Source organism: Penicillium samsonianum (genome assembly GCF_028829775.1).
Source record: "Penicillium samsonianum strain IBT 33392 chromosome Unknown utg000002l_segment0_segment0, whole genome shotgun sequence".
NCBI classification, from domain to species: Eukaryota; Fungi; Ascomycota; class Eurotiomycetes; order Eurotiales; family Aspergillaceae; genus Penicillium; species Penicillium samsonianum.
In genome coordinates this window covers 3,072,226-3,088,692 of record NW_026643260.1, presented here as the reverse complement: position 1 = coordinate 3,088,692, position 16,467 = coordinate 3,072,226, and the positions used below count along the sequence as shown (strand labels likewise).

The following is a 16,467-nucleotide window of genomic DNA, read 5'->3' as shown; positions in this document are numbered from 1 at the left end:
AGTGCCGAGCTGAGCCAAAAAAGAAAAGAAAAAGACGCAAACGCCTCCGAGGGGTATGCGATGAAAAGAAACAAGTCATCACGGCGTCAAGCGGACCTCGGGAACTAGGGACATTCCGCAGTCCTTCCGCACATAAACCCCTATTTACTCCAGACCGGGAATATTCTTGAGATATTCCCAGCCATACTCATCCTCAGGTTTCTCGGGTTCCATGCCGAGCGCAAAGCGGTAGGCACGAACTTCATTCTGCAGACCAGAGATGACACGGGTAGGGACATCATCTTCTTCGCATTTAAGACGGTAGGCGGTGCGGATCATTTCGGCACATTTCATGGTTTGTGCATGCCAGTAGTCCCGGTCGAGTCGGCTTTCCAGATGGGCGTCGCGCTCAGCTTGGAGGAGATTGTTGTAATGCTTCTTCTGGGCAAGGTAGTGCATGTTGTTGTTCTGGCAGTAGTTGCGGATTTGCTCGACCATAACACCCACGGCGGCCTCAAACTCCCGGATCATCTTCATGTTTTCCTCGCGATGGTGCTTGTGATCGGCACTCACAAGCTTTTCCTTGGCCAGGGCACGCTCGAGTTCGGCAATCCGGGCGGCTGCTCTAGGCGTTAGTAAACGAGGTAAATCAAAATAACCAGGGGTCAACATACTGAGGTTATCGCCCTGCTGGCCATTCGCACCAGAGCTGTCGACAATCCCGTTCTTCTAAACGTGGGTTAGGTGAATATCCAATTTAAATGCATGTTCTTGGGTCCCACATACCACAATATCCTCCGCATTCGCGACGATGTTCTTGGTCACATCTCGGTTGTTTTTTAACACATCGCTCAATTCCACAACCATCTCATAGAGATGATGCAAATCCATCTGATGGCCAGCATTCATCGGAATTGCCGCACCCATGGCGCCCATTCCACCGCCATTGATCTGGGTGACCGAGGTGTGGGAAGGAGAAGGAGACGGAGTCTGGCGGGGAGGGATGTTGGGTATGTTCATCGCGCCAGTACTGTTTTCGACATAACCCGAGAAGTTGCCGGGGCCGGTACCGTTGGTAGCCATACTGGAGGTGTTCGTGTTCATAGAGACGTCGGCGTCGGCAAAGGCGCGATTCAGTTCCTCAAGTTGAGGGTCGTCGGGGGTGAAGGATTGCGGAGTGCCGGTGCCGTTATCTTCGTCGAACCAAGAGGCGTGGTTTTCAACGCCTAGGACCTCCGATTGAAACTTCTCAAGGTCACGGCGAGTAACGTGCGTGGAGCGACGGCGATGCCCACGCGTGAAAGCCTTGGAAGGGGAGGGGGAAGTGTCGCCCTCGATGGTGGCGGGTGCACTCAAACCAGGGACAGTATCGTCACTGTCACTCGAGTCTGAATCAATGGCAATCTCGTCCAAGGAGCTCTGATCAGAATCACAGGTCTCTAGAAGGCGGTTGACAATCGTGTTGTGCTGGGAGCTCACGCTAGCAGGTGGGGCTAGCGCCGAATCAACACGTGATTGGGGTGATTCACGTGACCCCATTCCAACAAGCTCCCTCATCTTTTTGAGGGCACTCATTCGAATAAAAAATTGACAACTATGTGGCTGCAAAGAAAATTGACAAAAAAACAGTCATCTAGGGGAGTCGGTTTCCCAACATATCGGTGGGGCGAAGCCTATTTCTTTCCGACCGGCGGAGGGACGAGTGTGTAAGTGTAATGGATCAATGACGGTCGAGATTTGGAGAGAAAATCGGCCCTCGCCCAGTACGAAATGTTCAATTATGCTTCGGCACGTGCTCTATGAAATCTATAATTGAATTCCTGCAGTCGTAATTGACACGTACTTGCCTTTCTTATGTTCCAGTTGACAACAATGAGGCTATACTATGTTTCGCCCTGATGGAAGGTACATAGATATTGGAACATTGTAGCCGGGACAACGTGCTCGAAATCCCTAGTAGAAATCAAGGAAAGTACCATCTACAAAATAATCAGAGGCACTGACAGGTTATAATCGTGTCGTATTGCAAGTAACTTCATTGTATGCACATGTGGGCATGGGGTATTTTGGTTTCGTCAAGGTATATCCAACAGGGCTTCCAATCTCTGATCAGAGCCTGGAAGTGAGTAATCATAAGTTTCAAGGGCACCGCTGCTTCTTTTCTGTTGTGCAATCCGGCCTCCAACCCTGGCTACGAGCATGCGCATTTTCTCCAATTCTTGAACAAGTTCTCCATCCTTCGTAATGAGATTGGGTTGAATGTCCTTTTGGGGGTCTTCAAATGGCTCAAGTAATCGTCGAAGATGCTGCAACTGATCAAGGCGCCGTTGCCGTTGCTGCCGCTGACTGTCGAGACCCGCGAGCCGCTCACGGAGCTGCTGGTATCTGTGTGACTGGTGTAAGGCAGGTGGAACTTCAATCGGAAAAAATCCGGATGCGTTTATAAACTGACCTTGCATGCTCCTCTTCGCTTGCTTCCTGGATTTCCAAGTTGATAGGCATCTTTGTGATGTTTCTAACCCATATAGTCAGTGTTGTCATACCTTCTATAGATGGATGAAATCTTACATCTCCCTTGATAAGTCTGTTGTTTTTTCAATACCTCGAGCAAAAGCATCTCGACTCCGTGCCTCTTGGCTGACCGATGACCAGTACAGGTTTGCAATCTGTTGGGCGACATGGTGTATCGCTTGCGAGGAATAAACAACACGATTGTGCTGCTTAGCAGCTGCATTTACTAAAAGACTATGAGTATCATATTCATCTCGTATATATAGGCGCAAAGCCATAGATAACTTTGGTATTCAACTGCGATTTGTATTCTGACCTTTGTGTAGAACATCTTCGACCACCTTCTCACTCAGATCACCTTCCGTGGTTTCGGGGGCATAGTTTCGCCAGTCTTCGGGTAAATAGAGGCTCTCGGAGAAGATGCGGACTTGGCTCCAGATAAATGCAGATTTCAACTCAGATATAGTTCGAGTTGAATCCATCTCGAACACAATCCAAATGGTGTTAGAGAAGTACCATTGTTGAGTCTCCAAAAGTGAGCGCGTCGTTATCGATAAGACATCACGTGTGCCTCTCCACAAATATGATTTTGCGGGATGGACAATAGTGATTTGGGTACTAAAGTCCTATAAAATGAGGGGAAGGATTTAAGGAGTACCGATTAAATGATAGTATAATCGTTCATATATTGGTCTAGTAGGGCAACAAATGGAGTTTCGTGGTTTCTTGGTGTGGAGTATATCCTCGGTCTAGAGTGTACGTACCTCGGCAATCTGACCGTCATTTAGGTCCAGATCGCCTTCAAAGTAATTCAATTCGTTGCGATTTCAAGGTCATCACAACTCATTTAGCTTACGAGTTAGAGATAAACTGCGGCATATCTTACAGTAACCCATACCATCGCCAGCAGCCCCATTATCATCTCAAGATGGCAGAGATCAAGCGGCCGGTGGGCCTACTGTTTGACATTGGAGGAGTGTGTGTAAGTCAGCCACTTGGCCCTCAAATTGAATATATATATCTGACGAATCTCTAGGTTGTATCTCCGTTCCAGGCTATTCTTGACTACGAAATTGCCCAAAACATCCCACCAGGGTGGGTCAATTTCAGTATCTCGCGAACGGCGCCGAACGGTAGCTGGCACAAGCTCGAACGAGGCGACATCAAGATGGACGCCGACTTCTTTGCGGGGTTCAATGCGGATCTAAGAAACCCCGAGCTATGGAAACAATTCCACCAACAACTCCAAAAGAAACAAGGCACACCTGGTTCTACTATACCTCCACTGCCGACGGTAGATGCAGAATGGCTATTCTGGGAGATGATGCGGATATCTCGCACGCCAGACCGATATATGTACCCAGCTCTGAAGAAATTGAGAGAGTCGGGACAGTTCCTAATGGGCGCTCTATCCAACACCGTTATATTCCCCGACGGACACGAATACAATAATGCATCGGACGTTAAGAAGCAATTCGATTTCTTTATCTCGTCTGCGCACACGGGACTCCGCAAACCCGACCCGAAAATCTACCAGGTGGCGTTGCAGGAGATGGACAGTTTAGCTAAGAGGCGAGGACTGGCCGGATCTAATCCCGACGATGTTGTCTTCTTCGATGACATTGGCGAGAACTTGAAGGGGGCGAAGAACGCTGGCATGCGTACAGTCAAAGTCACACTCGGAAAGACCCAAGATGCAGTCAAGGAACTGGAGAAGATCACAGGCCTTCAGTTGCTGGACGAGGACAAGGCACGGTTGTGAGGCGTTATACATAGAAGTTGGTTATTTCGAGGAATATATCAGAGTTATATGTAGAAAGGATGGAGAATAAGAATTCCATAACATTTTTTTTATTTTCCCCATTTTTCCCAGATTTATTGTGGTTTTTCTTTTTTTTCCATAGTTAAGAAAGTTGATGTTCCCACTCGTCGCCGACCTCAATTTTTGGCGGGGGATGCAGCCACACGCTAAGCGAAATCCCGCACAAAGTCGACCCACGAAATTTCTCACTTCCTCTTCCTCGTCCATCTCCAGCGCCCCTCGACACCCGTCAAAATGGTGAGTTCGATCGCTGATGGCTGATAAAGTCATTATGCATTCCTTTTGCATTTTATTTCCTCTCCGATTCCTATCGGAGCCGGGTCCCTGCAAGTTGCTTCGGCGTAATTTCTGAAGCGTTAATTGCTGACTCGCGATCTCGCTTTACAGCCTTTCACCAAGACCGTCAAGTCCAACGCCTACTTCAGGTAAGTTAAAATCCTTTATCCTGTGGTCATCCTTTTTCTTGAGATCCCTGTTTGCTGACTTTTCCAATTATAGTCGCTTCCAGACTAAGTACCGTCGCCGTCGCGAGGGTAAGACCGACTACTATGCTCGCAAGCGCCTGATCACCCAGGCCAAGAACAAGTACAACGCGCCCAAGTACCGCATGGTTGTTCGCTTCACCAACCGCGACATCATCACCCAGATCGTCTACTCTGAGGTCACCGGTGACAAGGTTCTCGCCTCCGCCTACGCCCACGAGCTCCCCAAGTACGGCATCGACCAGGGTCTTACCAACTGGGCTGCCGCCTACGCCACCGGTCTGCTCCTTGCCCGTCGTGTCCTCAAGAAGCTCAACCTTGACGAGCAGTTCAAGGGTGTCGAGGAGGCTACCGGTGAGCACACTCTCACCGAGGCCATCGAGACCGATGATGGCGAGCGCCGCCCCTTCAAGGCCTTCCTCGATGTTGGTCTTGTCCGCACCTCCACCGGTAACCGTGTCTTCGCTGCCATGAAGGGTGCCTCCGACGGTGGTATCTTCATCCCCCACTCCGACCGCCGTTTCCCCGGTTACGACATCGAGTCCGAGGAGCTCGACGCCGAGACCCTCAAGAACTACATCCACGGTTCCCACGTCTCCGAGTACATGGAGACCCTCGCCGATGAGGATGAGGAGCGCTACAAGTCCCAGTTCGTCAAGTACATTGAGAACGAGATTGACGCTGGTGACCTCGAGGAGATCTACTCCGATGCCCACAAGGCCATCCGTGAGGATCCCTTCAAGGCCGATGAGGATGCTGGCTCCAAGAAGACCAAGGCTGAGTGGAAGGCCGAGTCCAAGAAGTACAAGGTCGACCGTCTCACCCACGCCCAGCGCAAGGCTCGCGTCGAGGAGAAGATCCGCAAGCTTGCTGCTTAAGCGTCTCGCTTCCTATCTTTCCGACCAAAAGTATTCCTACCAATATTCCAATTGAGGGAATAGGCTACTGCCGGCGTTTTATTCATGTGATGTAGTTTTTGACGGATCATGGCACATACCACTTTTTATTTTTATTATCGGAAGGGGGTTTTTCCTGGGAGCAATTAGTTCGGTGTTCATTTAAGGCAATTTTTCTTTACTCAGTTCTAACTGCTCCCCTGCCAATGTCCATCTGTCTTGTTCCCTCATTTGCCTCTTTGCATCTGCCAGTAGCTGGGATCTGTAAAACGTAGTTTAGCCCGATTGTATGATCGTTGTAATTGTGTTTATGATTATTTGTAATTGCATCATGCCATTGAGCAACTAAGTAAAAGTAGCCTATTAAAATTAGATCGACGCCATGCACAAGCGCCAATGCTACTGTGATAAGTGGCCCCCAACCCCAATGCATTGCCAGCGCAGCAACTTGGTGGCTGTTCAGCAAGGATGCAAAAAAAAAACACAAAAAAACGGCTAGATAGTTCCATTGTTTGCCATCAATCCCCGCTTTAAAAAGTCCTTTGGTCCCCGAGAAGATTGAAATCGCAATCAATTCATCCCTTGTATATATATCCCCCCACCTGCATAGGTATATCCACATATCCATCATGAGAAGATATCAACAACATACACACGCAAGCTGGCACCGCGCCTACGCAGACAAATTCGATTGCCCTTGGTGCCAAACCCCTGACCGGGCAGAAACACCTCAGAACCAGAACCACAACAACCGCAAGCAATCCGCAAAGGGCTCAGACAATGGCAGATCCAGCAGAGCAAATGCTACATCGACACCAGTCGGACGTCGGATAGCTCACGAGAGCTCTGATGTTCCTATCGAAGACCAGGCTGCCGATACCCCGCTCGAACCACAGACGCCAGATTCAGCTCCGCACGTGAATGACGAAGAGACTCCAGGGCAGGAATCCGATTCAAATTACGCGCGGTACAATATGGGACGCACTGCGAGGCACGATGGCTTGAATCCCGCGTTCGCGTCAGATACACTGCGTCCGCCGCTTCCTGAGGAGTGGACGAAGGAGATTGAGGATCGGGAACATGGGTAGGGATCTCTAATTGATGCCTTTGGTTACAGTTGGTTCGTCCTTGTGCTGACGGGGTGTTCGATAGTGCTGCGGAATGGAGCCCACCGGCCGTGGAAGATTGGCGCTCGGGGCTAGATGCGCCTGTGGAGTTTCAAATGCCCGGTGACGAGAAAATTGGCTCCCCGGAGTTGAATGTGAGGGAGTTAGAAAAGTCCTGAGAAAGACTTGGGTGAAGTAGATACATCAAAACATTCATATTAAACTACAGATACCAGGAATTTGCTCCGCTCCAGTTTCTACTGTCCATATTTCATTGATCCATTCCGACTCCAATCACCCCCCTCGACCTATCTCATCGGCGTCTTTAATGCATGGTTTGAGTCACTGTTCTCGCTCTACATCTTCCAACCTTCCCCCGGCGTCAAGTGTAGCCCTGCATCTTTCAAGGTAGCGGTTCGTCTTGGCCTGCGCTTCACCAAATTGCTTGCCGAAGGTTCTGACCTGGCTACTATCTCCCCGCAGCTGAGCCAGTAGATTCTCGGCCCTCTCTGCAGCGACTTTTGCCTCGGCCTCCATGAGAAGCAGCAGTGCTATTTCAGATCAGGGTGTCCGCTGATCCGATGCATCATCAACCTGGATCTCAACCGCAGTTTGAGCCTCCTCAAAACTGTCGAAAGTCACTCTTTCCTCGCGCTCCAATACTGCGAGGACTTGTTTGCATTCGGGGCTCGACCCAAGGCGTAGGAGAGCTTTGGCCTTGGCCTGCGCATTAGATAGCTCTGTCCGTGCCTTTTTTATCAAGTAGAGTTCTCGGATCATATCCCATCGCTGAGATTGAGGTTGCGGTTGGGCTCGTGTCCGTGCCCTTTGTAGCAAGCGGAGTTCTTCAGTCACATCCGGTTGCAAAGGTTGATATTGGGATTGGGATTGAGCTCCTGCCTCAGGTCTAAGCCCAGGAACAGAATAAGAGTGTGAATCAGATTGAGGTCGAGCTCGAGCTTGGGATTGAGATTGAAGTACTGTCTTCTTGGCTCGAGGTGGATGTGCATACCATGCCTTGTCACGAGCATGTTGCATATCTGCGGCCATCATCTGAAATACTTTGCGAAAATCATCGGGTTCATGCCAGAGGGTGCCGATCTTGTTTTTGTTGGCACGAAACAACCCACGATAATGATCGAGCCTATCGTCTTTTCCAATCATTTTTGATTCCGCAACCTCCTGTTCAAGCTCCACTTGCCTAAGGCGTGGATCGGGGTATTCCTTCTTGAGCTGCTCAATTAATTCATATGCTTCGATACTTTCCCATTCTAGTCGTGTTCGACTGTACTCCAATGCCAAGAGAAGGAAACAAACATCATCGCTCACAATACGAGACAGTAGAGACTTGGCCGTTTCCCAGTCACCCTTTAACTCGGCTTTCTTGGCTTGCCTTGCAAATTCGTTGTTGGTTTGGAGTTGGATTTCGCGAGTCATATCTAATTCCTCGAGGAGTGGTTCAAAGATTGTCTTGTTCGAAATCTGAAGCAACAGAGACTTGGCCTCATCAAAGTCACGGCGCTCTTCTGCTTCCTTGCTCTTCGCAATGAGATCTTGGTCAGAGTTCTTCTCAGAAAGAGCTTGAGGGGGCGTGCTCGCAGAAGAACCACCAGGGCTGGTATGCCGCCGTCGCGAACCACGAGCTGTAGGCAAATCCTCTATTTGACGGGGACAATGTGTTAGCATTTACCGGTACGACTCCATGGCAATGATTCATACCACCCGAATTGACCTCATCATCAAACCCAGCCTCCGAGGCTTTTCGCTTCGCAGCGCCTTGCCCAGGATGACTTGTTATCTGGCGTTGAGAGCCTGGAATCCACCAACTCATAGCTAATTGGGCCACATTTGTTTGGTGAATCGGATCGTTGATAAGATCTATGTGGGCAACCAATTCACCCAATAGTTGTTTTGTTTGACCCTCAGCGTTGTCGGGCACTCGGAGAGGATCTGTACGGTACTGACGGATCTTGTTCTGCACGAAATTTCTGACTCGAATCCAGTTCCAACTCGAGATCACCCAAAAGTGAGAACAAACACGTTTCCAATAATCTGAATTGCCTCGCGGTTCCTTGTAGGAGGCTTTGTGAAAAACGCAGATTTGCAGAAGAACTATCTGCTGAGACAGGCTTAACGACCATAAAGCAGGCCCACCCCGTTCACGATGCCAGTTCATATGTCCGCTGGCGTCGACAATCCTTGGGTTCCGGGGTATCTCGGGTAGTGAGCTGAGGCCTAAGGGATTAGCATTAGCAACGATAATATTTTCGTAACTGGCGTACTTGACTCGACAAAATCCGAAATAATGATAAAAGAGGTATGACATAGATTGAATAAAGAAGAGTGTTGAAATATGGGGGGTTATCTGAAAAAGTGAAGACGCGACGCGTCGCGAGACCCGAAATTCCCAACGTCTTTGAATGTAGAACTAGAATCCTCAGATACCCTAAATTCCTAATCCTAACAGGGCCCTAATATAATACATACAGCACTGTAGATGTGATATAAAATAGGTCCACATTTTCTTCCCAATTAAGTAATTCGATTCTTCCGGGCGAGTCTACCCAAGCTAAAACCCCCGGCGTCTTGAATACCTACAGTTTGAACAAACTGGTGCTCCCAAAATCGGATCACATCAAAGTAATCTTGCTCATTCAATGGAACTGTATATGAATCAAGGGCTCATTACATGGAATTCAAGAGCGACTGGGATGGATTTTATATATGTTATTCTAGGTAATAATATACCCCTACCACTAAGGGAGCTAGAACCGGCCTCCCGCTAGCCGTCCTAAAATATACTACCACTTCTATATAAGTTAAATATATATTTCTCTATATTCCTAACAACATTTTTCCTATTTTAGGCAAATAGTACAATAAGAAATAAAATCAATAATTCTATAAAGTAAAGTATCGGGCTTATATGGAGCAGGTGCATGGACATGCATTTGCAGAGGTAGCCATTAGGGAGTGGATTGCGATGGCGTTGCAGGCGGGCACTGATCCGTTGATTACGACGTACCTGGAAGGGATTGTGGAGCGAGGGGAACTGGTCACATTCCCCTACTTGGAAGACACACCGCAGTGATGCGAGATGTGTCGAGACATGCTGATGTTCTGTTAATTAGTTGAATGACTACCTGATCAGTTAGTCTCGGGTCGAACGGACCTGGAAATTGATGGTTAGATGTCCTTGTTTTTAGGTTTGACTCTTTCATTTGACCGTCATTGTTCCGTAAGCAGTGCTACCTCTGTATATATCTACGGACGTTGTCAACCTCTCCTCCTTATCTTCCGAGGTTGTTAAACTTGGCACCCAGCTTAAGTAGTATCTCTAGTAGTTAGGCACCTTCTGTATAGAAATCAGTATTATATAGAACTCGTTTTAGTATTTCAAATATATTTGAGAACTAGACAGGCCTCAAGAGCCCTTACGCGAGCTGTACTCGAGTATAATGCAACTCTGTCTCTCTCTCTTTTCCTTTTGATGCCAGAAGATTACCTAGATAAGTAGATACACATACTAATGAATTCTAGATTCCTAACCAACTGAAGAGAAAGTACAATACAAGTAATCAAGAGATTCTTCCGACAACATTTCCCATTTGGGAAATTTCACTCCGGTGATGCTGGACCTCCACTGGAAGGATTTGAGGCCTGTTGCACAGGGTACTGATACCGAGTACCCGGGGGGTATTGAGCATGTTGTGAAACTGGCTGAGCAGGGCCATTGAAACCGGCAGGAGGACACTGGTTTGTGCTAGGGAAGCTGTTAGCTTAATTATTTCCCCGCCAGTCCATAGCATAACAGATCACCTAGCTTACCGGGAGAATTGCTTCGCGATCAAATAGGTGAATGTGCCTAGGAAAGCGACTTTGAGTACGCCGCCCATTCCACCGCGGCGGAAGCCCCCACGAAGACCGTAGGCGTGTCGAGGATCGAAGCCTCGGAAAAAGGTCCGTCGGGAGGAGCGATAGCCACGCATTGCATAGGGGCCCATATTGTCTTTAGTTGGATGAGATGGATGAGAGGCTTGATTGAGATGGATGATGTGAATTGTTGAGCAGAAATTGTGGCCATTTGGGCGTGTTTAGTAGTGCATCGGGGATAAGTCTGAAGGTCGGACACCGAATTTCCATACACCGAGGCCGAGGCCGGGGCCGGGTTCTTTTCATTTCGAATTGCTGCCTGCAGATCATGTTCGTCATGTGGACGTGAATCTCTTAGCTCAGGGGGTTCGTAAGCTACGCTCAGAGTTATTTATTGCCTCGGCCTAAGTACGGAATAGCCATCAATGCCTCTTGTGATAGGGTTTGGAAGGTTTACACCCACCTAGGCATTGCGTGTGGTATATATAGGATGGTAGAGAAATCAGCTAGTTGAATTGATTCAATAGCGTGACTGAGATAAATACATTTAAATTTATAGGTCGACATGGTTGGCGAGCTCGGTGGTGAACTACCTGGCTCACTATTGTTTATTTACGTTGTTGCCTTACCACTCGATACCCGACGTATCCATGAGACCCGGGAAGAACAATAAGCTGGGAATTTCCAATCCCAAGGCAGGATCCTAAATTGTAAGTCCGATGGCAAGAACATAAAATGGGGAGGGGGAGAAGGGGGAAGAATAGGAAGAAAAGGAAAGAAATACTTACTAAAGCATCTACATCAAAGCCTGGAAGACTATCTGGCCCCGTAGTCAACGACTCCACCGATTCCTGCGGCGAACTGGCTGCATGAGAGACCTGCAGCAAGGAATAGCATCTCTTAAGGCTTTCTTCAACGGTCTCGTAAATGGCGGGTTGGATCGGCTGACCAGACTCCATTGCACGGATCTGGCTCAAAATCGCGGATAGGAAGTTATATCGCTTCAGACTGGGATTTCCGAGCGCGATAATCTGTAGCAGTTGCTCCTGGATGTGTTCTAGGCTCCGGACCAAGGGCGCTCGATGGGCCTTGGCCATTTCATCCAGGTAATCGGCAACAAACGGGGGCGAAGACCCAAAGGGTCGCGTAGAAGCCTCCTCCTCGAGTTGTGTGATAATTTCCAGTCCTAGGGAGGTAATCACATCGAAGCTCAATGCTCCTTTAAAGGATCCTCGGCCTACAATAGTCAGGTGAGAGAGGTCATCTAAGGTGTCTGACGGTAGACTGAGATGATCGGCATACGATGCAACCACAACGCAAGATTCTAGACACACTTTCCGGGATAGGTAGAATTGAGGATCTTTACGAGCCTGGATCATAAACGGGCGATGTAGGAATAAGATATATCGATGTAGGTACGTGTCGATAAACCGGAGATGGAAATTAGTCATGCCTGGATTGCGGGCCGCATGCCTCGACTGATTCCGACTTGTGTCGAATAAGGCGGCAATATCGCGGCACGCCGACCGTAATTCATTTGCCAGCCTTAATACGGTTTCGTATGACAGTCCCTGACGGTGCTGGTTATTTAAAAGCCGGACCGCTTCTACTCGCACGGGAAGAGACTTTAGCAGTAGAAGCTGAATAGATGAGTCGGTAAGGTGATTACTCGACTGCGGGGTGGGAAGCGTCTCGGTCTCGGGGTCGAACTGCTCGTCGAATAAATTCGACGGCGCCGTGTAGTCAATGTCCTGTAGGGAGAACGGTAAGGGCATAGCGGCATCTAGTGACGATAGTAACGTCAGTTCTAGTACCGTCGCCCAGAGTCGGGCCCGCATTTCGGACTGGTACACTGATAGCGCGGGAAAGAGGTCGGGAGTGCGGTGCAGTCCCATCGATATAGCCATGCGTAGCACGGACCCCGCGGAGAGCCAGCTCGTGCCTGGAAGGCTGTTCGTTTGGCGGGCTAGTAATAGGAGACAACCGACTTGTAGGCCGTCTAGATTGACGGTCGACTTTTCCGATGGCCCGACTAGCCACCATTGTGCGGCAAAGATCCATGTGTGTGCGAGACGGCGGATATGCACCCTATTGCTTCGATCTGGGTAGAATGTGGATCCTAGGGCAAGGATCAAGACCAGCTTCATTAGGAAATGAGTCGAGATCGAGTGCGGCTGGGCCCAAAACTGACGATACTCTTCCCGGAAGGATGGGATATGAATAATCCGGTAGATGAGCTCGAAGGTGCGGAGGTAGGCATCGACCAGAACATCGCATACTGCTTGGTTTGGGAGCGTGCTCAGCATGTCCGGAACGGGATGGTTGAGTCGAACCGATTCTTGGGCTTTCATGGCCTGTCGAAGATGCCGACAGTCCTTGAAGATGCCGGCGATCTCTGATCTAGTACCCACATTCTCCAGCGATGGCTCTACTTCTTTGGCGTCGAATTTGCCAAGGACTTGAAACTGCGATTTGAATATTAGTTTACGACAAGCCTTTTATAGGTTGGGGGAAGTCCGATACATACTTTTTCGGCGGTATGCAGCCAGTGACCAGGGCCAAACAGCTTCGTCTTGTCGGGTGTGACACGTAGACGAGGCAGGGTGGCCGGAATAGCCCATCCATTGACCGAAGGACCAGGACGAGGTGCATTAGAAAGCTGCTCTTCGGCCCCGAGGACTCGGTCGTGAAGGTGACGCAAAACCTGAGTCTGAGAGATGATGGCATTAGGCCCGGTCGTGGCTTGAGAGGTCGGAGGGCTAGGAAGCTGTTCTTCTAAACGCCGAAGACGACGTTGTAGATCCTGAATGATCTTGTTTTGATCCTGATCTTGGTCCGGAGGCGGCGAGTGGGAAGTGGGTCCAGATGGGCGGCTCTGTGTGAGCGGCTCCACGGCTTGGGAAGGAGGCGTATGTGCCTCTGGCACCAAAGGAGCCGCGACTCCGGGACCGTAGAAGCACTGTAGGGACGTTCTTGCACGCTCGCATTGACCACATGGAAATTCCCGGTCACAACGGACTTTACGACGACGGCATGGATCACATGACTTCGGTGGTCGGCGACGTTTGCGCGGGGGAGACATGGTCAAGCGGGGGTGATCCCGATCCTGCACTATAACTACTACTGGTATAGGCAATTGGAAGAGCAAAAGTGGCCAAGTGAGGTGAGGTCAGATGAAAAGCCTGAGTGACAAGGGGGAAATGCCAAAAGACCGTCGGGCTCGGGGCCGAACTTTATCGTCAAGTGTCTCCTGAGGTATTAACCCCGGACGCCCTATACCTCTTAACTCCGGTTAAATGACCGAGAATCATCGTCACCAGGAAATGCTTTCTTTAAAAGGAGTCGTGAAGCTCCATTGTCACAGGTCCAGCTCATCTAGACAGCAACGATATTATTAATCTCGCTCCTATTACCCACCAACGCACTACACCTTCACCATGGCGGATGCTAGTCTAGAGAAGGGCCCCGAGTCGCCTGCAACAGAGGCTCCTAAGACCACACCACCAGAAGTTCCCGATGGTGGCAGCAAGGCATGGCTAACAGTCTTGGGCGCAGCGATCGCCCTATTTGTCTCATTCGGCTGGGTCAACTGCATTGCACTCTTCCAGTCTGAGTACGAAACGAACCAATTGAAGGACTACTCGAGCTCGGAAATCTCTTGGATCACGTCTATGGAATGTATGTATAGTACCATATGTTTTGCATTCTCGATTAGCTAACAACTCTAGTTTTCTTTATGCTTTTCACTTCCCCCGTGGCAGGCAAGCTGTTCGATAGCTATGGCCCGCGCGTGCCTATTGCCATTGGATCTGCCTTGCATGTCTTTGGGCTTATTATGGCCAGTCTATCCCATAAGTATTATCAATTTATGCTGAGCCAGTCTGTAGTATCTGGGATTGGTTCTTCGTTGATCTTCACCCCAGCAATGACTGCAGTAAGTTTCTCTATATACCCAACCCCGCTAAAAGGAATCATTCCTCTAATCAAGAAACTATAGCCCCAGACCTATTTCCGCCAGAAGCGGGGAATTGTTGGTGGTTTGACAGTGGCAGGATCGTCATTAGGCGGCGTCATTTTTCCGTTGATGGTGCAGCATCTGTTGCCGCAGGTGGGCTACGGCTGGACGATGCGGATCTGCGCCTTTATGATCCTGGGCTTGCTAGTCATCGCCAATCTCACCATCTCGTCCAATTTCTCACATAAGCCGCGTCCATTTTCCGTCATGCACTACCTCGGACCGTTGCGGGAGGCCAACTTTGGTATTCTGTGTGCGGCTAGTTTCTTTATGTACTGTGAGTACAGTAAGTTCTTACCGAGAAGGCACGTCGCGTTGCTAAAACTTCTTTTAGGGGGAATGTTTATTCCATTTGATTATATCGTCGTCGAAGCCGTGCACTACGGCATGTCATCGCATATGGCGTGGTCATTAGTTCCGATTCTTAATGGCGCCAGTTTCTTCGGCCGTACAGTGCCTAACTATATCGCGGACAAGGTCGGTCGCTTTAACGTGATGCTTGTCATGACCACGTTATCGGCTATCTTGGTGTTGGCATTGTGGCTTCCTGCTCGAGGCAATGCTGCGCTCACCACCTTTGCGGCCTTATTTGGTATCACCTCGGGTGCGATCATTGGCCTAGGACCTGTCCTGATTGTTCAAATCTCGCCAATGAGCGAGTTAGGCTATCGGGTTGGTACTGTCTTGGCTTTTGCTGCGGTGGGAACCTTGACCAGTCCTCCTATTGGTGGTGCGATTGCCGCCTCTGATGGCGGCAGCTACATCTATACGTCTGTCTTTTCAGGCGTGAGCTTCCTGATAGGTACCTTCGGTCTTGCTGCTCTACGCGTACGTCTGGGGGGATGGGGGCTTACTTCGAAGATTTAAATGAACGGCATAATTGCTGGGTTAGAATGGAGGAATTGACAACGGACTACAGGACATGCGGGAGAAAAGAAGACTTGTTTGTCGTGAGGATAATTTATAGAATAATTTATTTCCCTTGACCGTGGCTTCTCGCTAATTGATGTTAATCCAGGGACGGTTCAGACCCTCTCGTTGAAATAATAAACTACCTAGTGCCTAGGTATTCTTGGAATGAGATCCATGGATGTACCTAGGTATCTCACTGTCTGTACACGAAAATTAATTAGCAAAAACCTGAGTAAGTGAAAATTTTCATTCCATAAATTGTCTTCGCGATATATCCCATTGTCCGTTTCCGATCCTCCACTCCAAAAATGTATACCTAGGTATCTACAAACCGAGTAGCACATCAATAAAAATCAACGAGTAAGCTGCCGACGAGCTATAAAATCATTCCAAAATCCAAAATCTGGATCATTCGCAGAAGGGAACAAACACGGATCATCCGAGCCCCACGGCGAGCAATGTGTAAGGAGCTTGAAGTATCATTTATAAGACCGCGTTTCAACATACCCAGGACGGGTGGGAATTTTGCGAGATCCAGGTAGTTTCATGGCTTCATCATCCAGACCCTTGATGAGTGGCTGCGAAATAGGACTGGGGCGGAGAAGTGAATTGTGTCGCTGATATAGAGTAAAAGTATGATTCCACGCTCCCGGTGGCTCCCGGTGTATAAGAATGTATTGCTTACTCGGTAGAGATTTAAACTCTAATCGACGTGGTTCAACTGCGAGGGTCTCGTACTATAGATCGTAGCCTAAGGTAAACCGTAGATTATCCGGCGTAGAACACACCTTGTCATTTTTAAAGCTAGTTGGCAGAGGTATATAAACCTATCGACCATCTAATAATAGATCTAAATACTAGAAGCTTTAGG

General features: G+C 49.0%; 10 protein-coding genes across 10 annotated transcripts; 4 read left to right on the top strand and 6 right to left on the bottom strand.

Annotated features, from left to right (window-relative positions):
* Window positions 1-144: 144 nt before the first annotated feature.
* Window positions 145-1,554, bottom strand: N7471_003039 (uncharacterized protein; the record flags this gene model as incomplete). The annotated part of the gene is made up of 3 exons (XM_057275759.1): window positions 145-599; window positions 654-708; window positions 766-1,554. The coding sequence occupies 3 exons, from the start codon at window positions 1,552-1,554 to the stop codon at window positions 145-147; spliced, it is 1,299 nt and encodes a 432-aa protein (XP_057140397.1).
* A 432-nt stretch (window positions 1,555-1,986) lies between these two features.
* N7471_003038 (kinetochore subunit FTA4 family protein) lies at window positions 1,987-3,084 on the bottom strand. Its single transcript, XM_057275758.1, has 4 exons — window positions 2,807-3,084; window positions 2,548-2,716; window positions 2,432-2,494; window positions 1,987-2,364 (listed from the first exon to the last, which is right to left on the bottom strand). The coding sequence occupies exons 1-4, from the start codon at window positions 2,970-2,972 to the stop codon at window positions 2,055-2,057; spliced, it is 708 nt and encodes a 235-aa protein (XP_057140396.1). The 5' UTR covers window positions 2,973-3,084; the 3' UTR covers window positions 1,987-2,054.
* Window positions 3,085-3,418: 334 nt separating this feature from the next.
* N7471_003037 (HAD family hydrolase) lies at window positions 3,419-4,252 on the top strand (the record flags this gene model as incomplete). Its single annotated transcript, XM_057275757.1, has 2 exons — window positions 3,419-3,472; window positions 3,527-4,252. The coding sequence occupies 2 exons, from the start codon at window positions 3,419-3,421 to the stop codon at window positions 4,250-4,252; spliced, it is 780 nt and encodes a 259-aa protein (XP_057140395.1).
* Window positions 4,253-4,546: 294 nt separating this feature from the next.
* On the top strand, window positions 4,547-5,672 carry N7471_003036 (60S ribosomal protein uL18; the record flags this gene model as incomplete). The annotated part of the gene is made up of 3 exons (XM_057275756.1): window positions 4,547-4,549; window positions 4,700-4,737; window positions 4,811-5,672. 3 exons carry the CDS (start codon window positions 4,547-4,549, stop codon window positions 5,670-5,672), a joined length of 903 nt encoding a protein of 300 aa, XP_057140394.1.
* Window positions 5,673-6,150: 478 nt separating this feature from the next.
* N7471_003035 (uncharacterized protein) lies at window positions 6,151-7,021 on the top strand. The gene is made up of 2 exons (XM_057275755.1): window positions 6,151-6,774; window positions 6,843-7,021. Exons 1-2 carry the CDS (start codon window positions 6,320-6,322, stop codon window positions 6,973-6,975), a joined length of 588 nt encoding a protein of 195 aa, XP_057140393.1. The 5' UTR covers window positions 6,151-6,319; the 3' UTR covers window positions 6,976-7,021.
* A 117-nt stretch (window positions 7,022-7,138) lies between these two features.
* N7471_003034 (uncharacterized protein) lies at window positions 7,139-7,333 on the bottom strand (the record flags this gene model as incomplete). The annotated part of the gene is made up of 1 exon (XM_057275754.1): window positions 7,139-7,333. One exon carries the CDS (start codon window positions 7,331-7,333, stop codon window positions 7,139-7,141), a length of 195 nt encoding a protein of 64 aa, XP_057140392.1.
* Window positions 7,334-7,357: 24 nt separating this feature from the next.
* Window positions 7,358-9,122, bottom strand: N7471_003033 (uncharacterized protein; the record flags this gene model as incomplete). Its single annotated transcript, XM_057275753.1, has 2 exons — window positions 7,358-8,454; window positions 8,516-9,122. 2 exons carry the CDS (start codon window positions 9,120-9,122, stop codon window positions 7,358-7,360), a joined length of 1,704 nt encoding a protein of 567 aa, XP_057140391.1.
* A 1,292-nt stretch (window positions 9,123-10,414) lies between these two features.
* On the bottom strand, window positions 10,415-10,800 carry N7471_003032 (uncharacterized protein; the record flags this gene model as incomplete). The annotated part of the gene is made up of 2 exons (XM_057275752.1): window positions 10,415-10,559; window positions 10,625-10,800. The coding sequence occupies 2 exons, from the start codon at window positions 10,798-10,800 to the stop codon at window positions 10,415-10,417; spliced, it is 321 nt and encodes a 106-aa protein (XP_057140390.1).
* Window positions 10,801-11,294: 494 nt separating this feature from the next.
* N7471_003031 (C6 transcription factor) lies at window positions 11,295-13,751 on the bottom strand (the record flags this gene model as incomplete). The annotated part of the gene is made up of 3 exons (XM_057275751.1): window positions 11,295-11,372; window positions 11,458-13,134; window positions 13,197-13,751. The coding sequence occupies 3 exons, from the start codon at window positions 13,749-13,751 to the stop codon at window positions 11,295-11,297; spliced, it is 2,310 nt and encodes a 769-aa protein (XP_057140389.1).
* A 355-nt stretch (window positions 13,752-14,106) lies between these two features.
* On the top strand, window positions 14,107-15,551 carry N7471_003030 (MCT family MFS transporter; the record flags this gene model as incomplete). The annotated part of the gene is made up of 4 exons (XM_057275750.1): window positions 14,107-14,347; window positions 14,398-14,603; window positions 14,667-14,961; window positions 15,019-15,551. The coding sequence occupies 4 exons, from the start codon at window positions 14,107-14,109 to the stop codon at window positions 15,549-15,551; spliced, it is 1,275 nt and encodes a 424-aa protein (XP_057140388.1).
* Window positions 15,552-16,467: the final 916 nt, after the last annotated feature.

Bases quoted from the DNA above. Each gene is read 5' to 3' on its own strand.
- N7471_003038 (XM_057275758.1), bottom strand. From the start codon at position 2,972: ATGGATTCAACTCGAACTATATCTGAGTTGAAATCTGCATTTATCTGG. The intron at 2,717-2,806 runs GTCAGAATACAA...ATAGTCTTTTAG, and splicing joins CGAAGATGTTCTACACAAAG to TAAATGCAGCTGCTAAGCAG. The intron at 2,495-2,547 runs GTAAGATTTCAT...TATATGGGTTAG, and splicing joins ACAGACTTATCAAGGGAGAT to AAACATCACAAAGATGCCTA.
- N7471_003035 (XM_057275755.1), top strand. From the start codon at position 6,320: ATGAGAAGATATCAACAACATACACACGCAAGCTGGCACCGCGCCTAC. The intron at 6,775-6,842 runs GTAGGGATCTCT...GGTGTTCGATAG, and splicing joins ATTGAGGATCGGGAACATGG to TGCTGCGGAATGGAGCCCAC.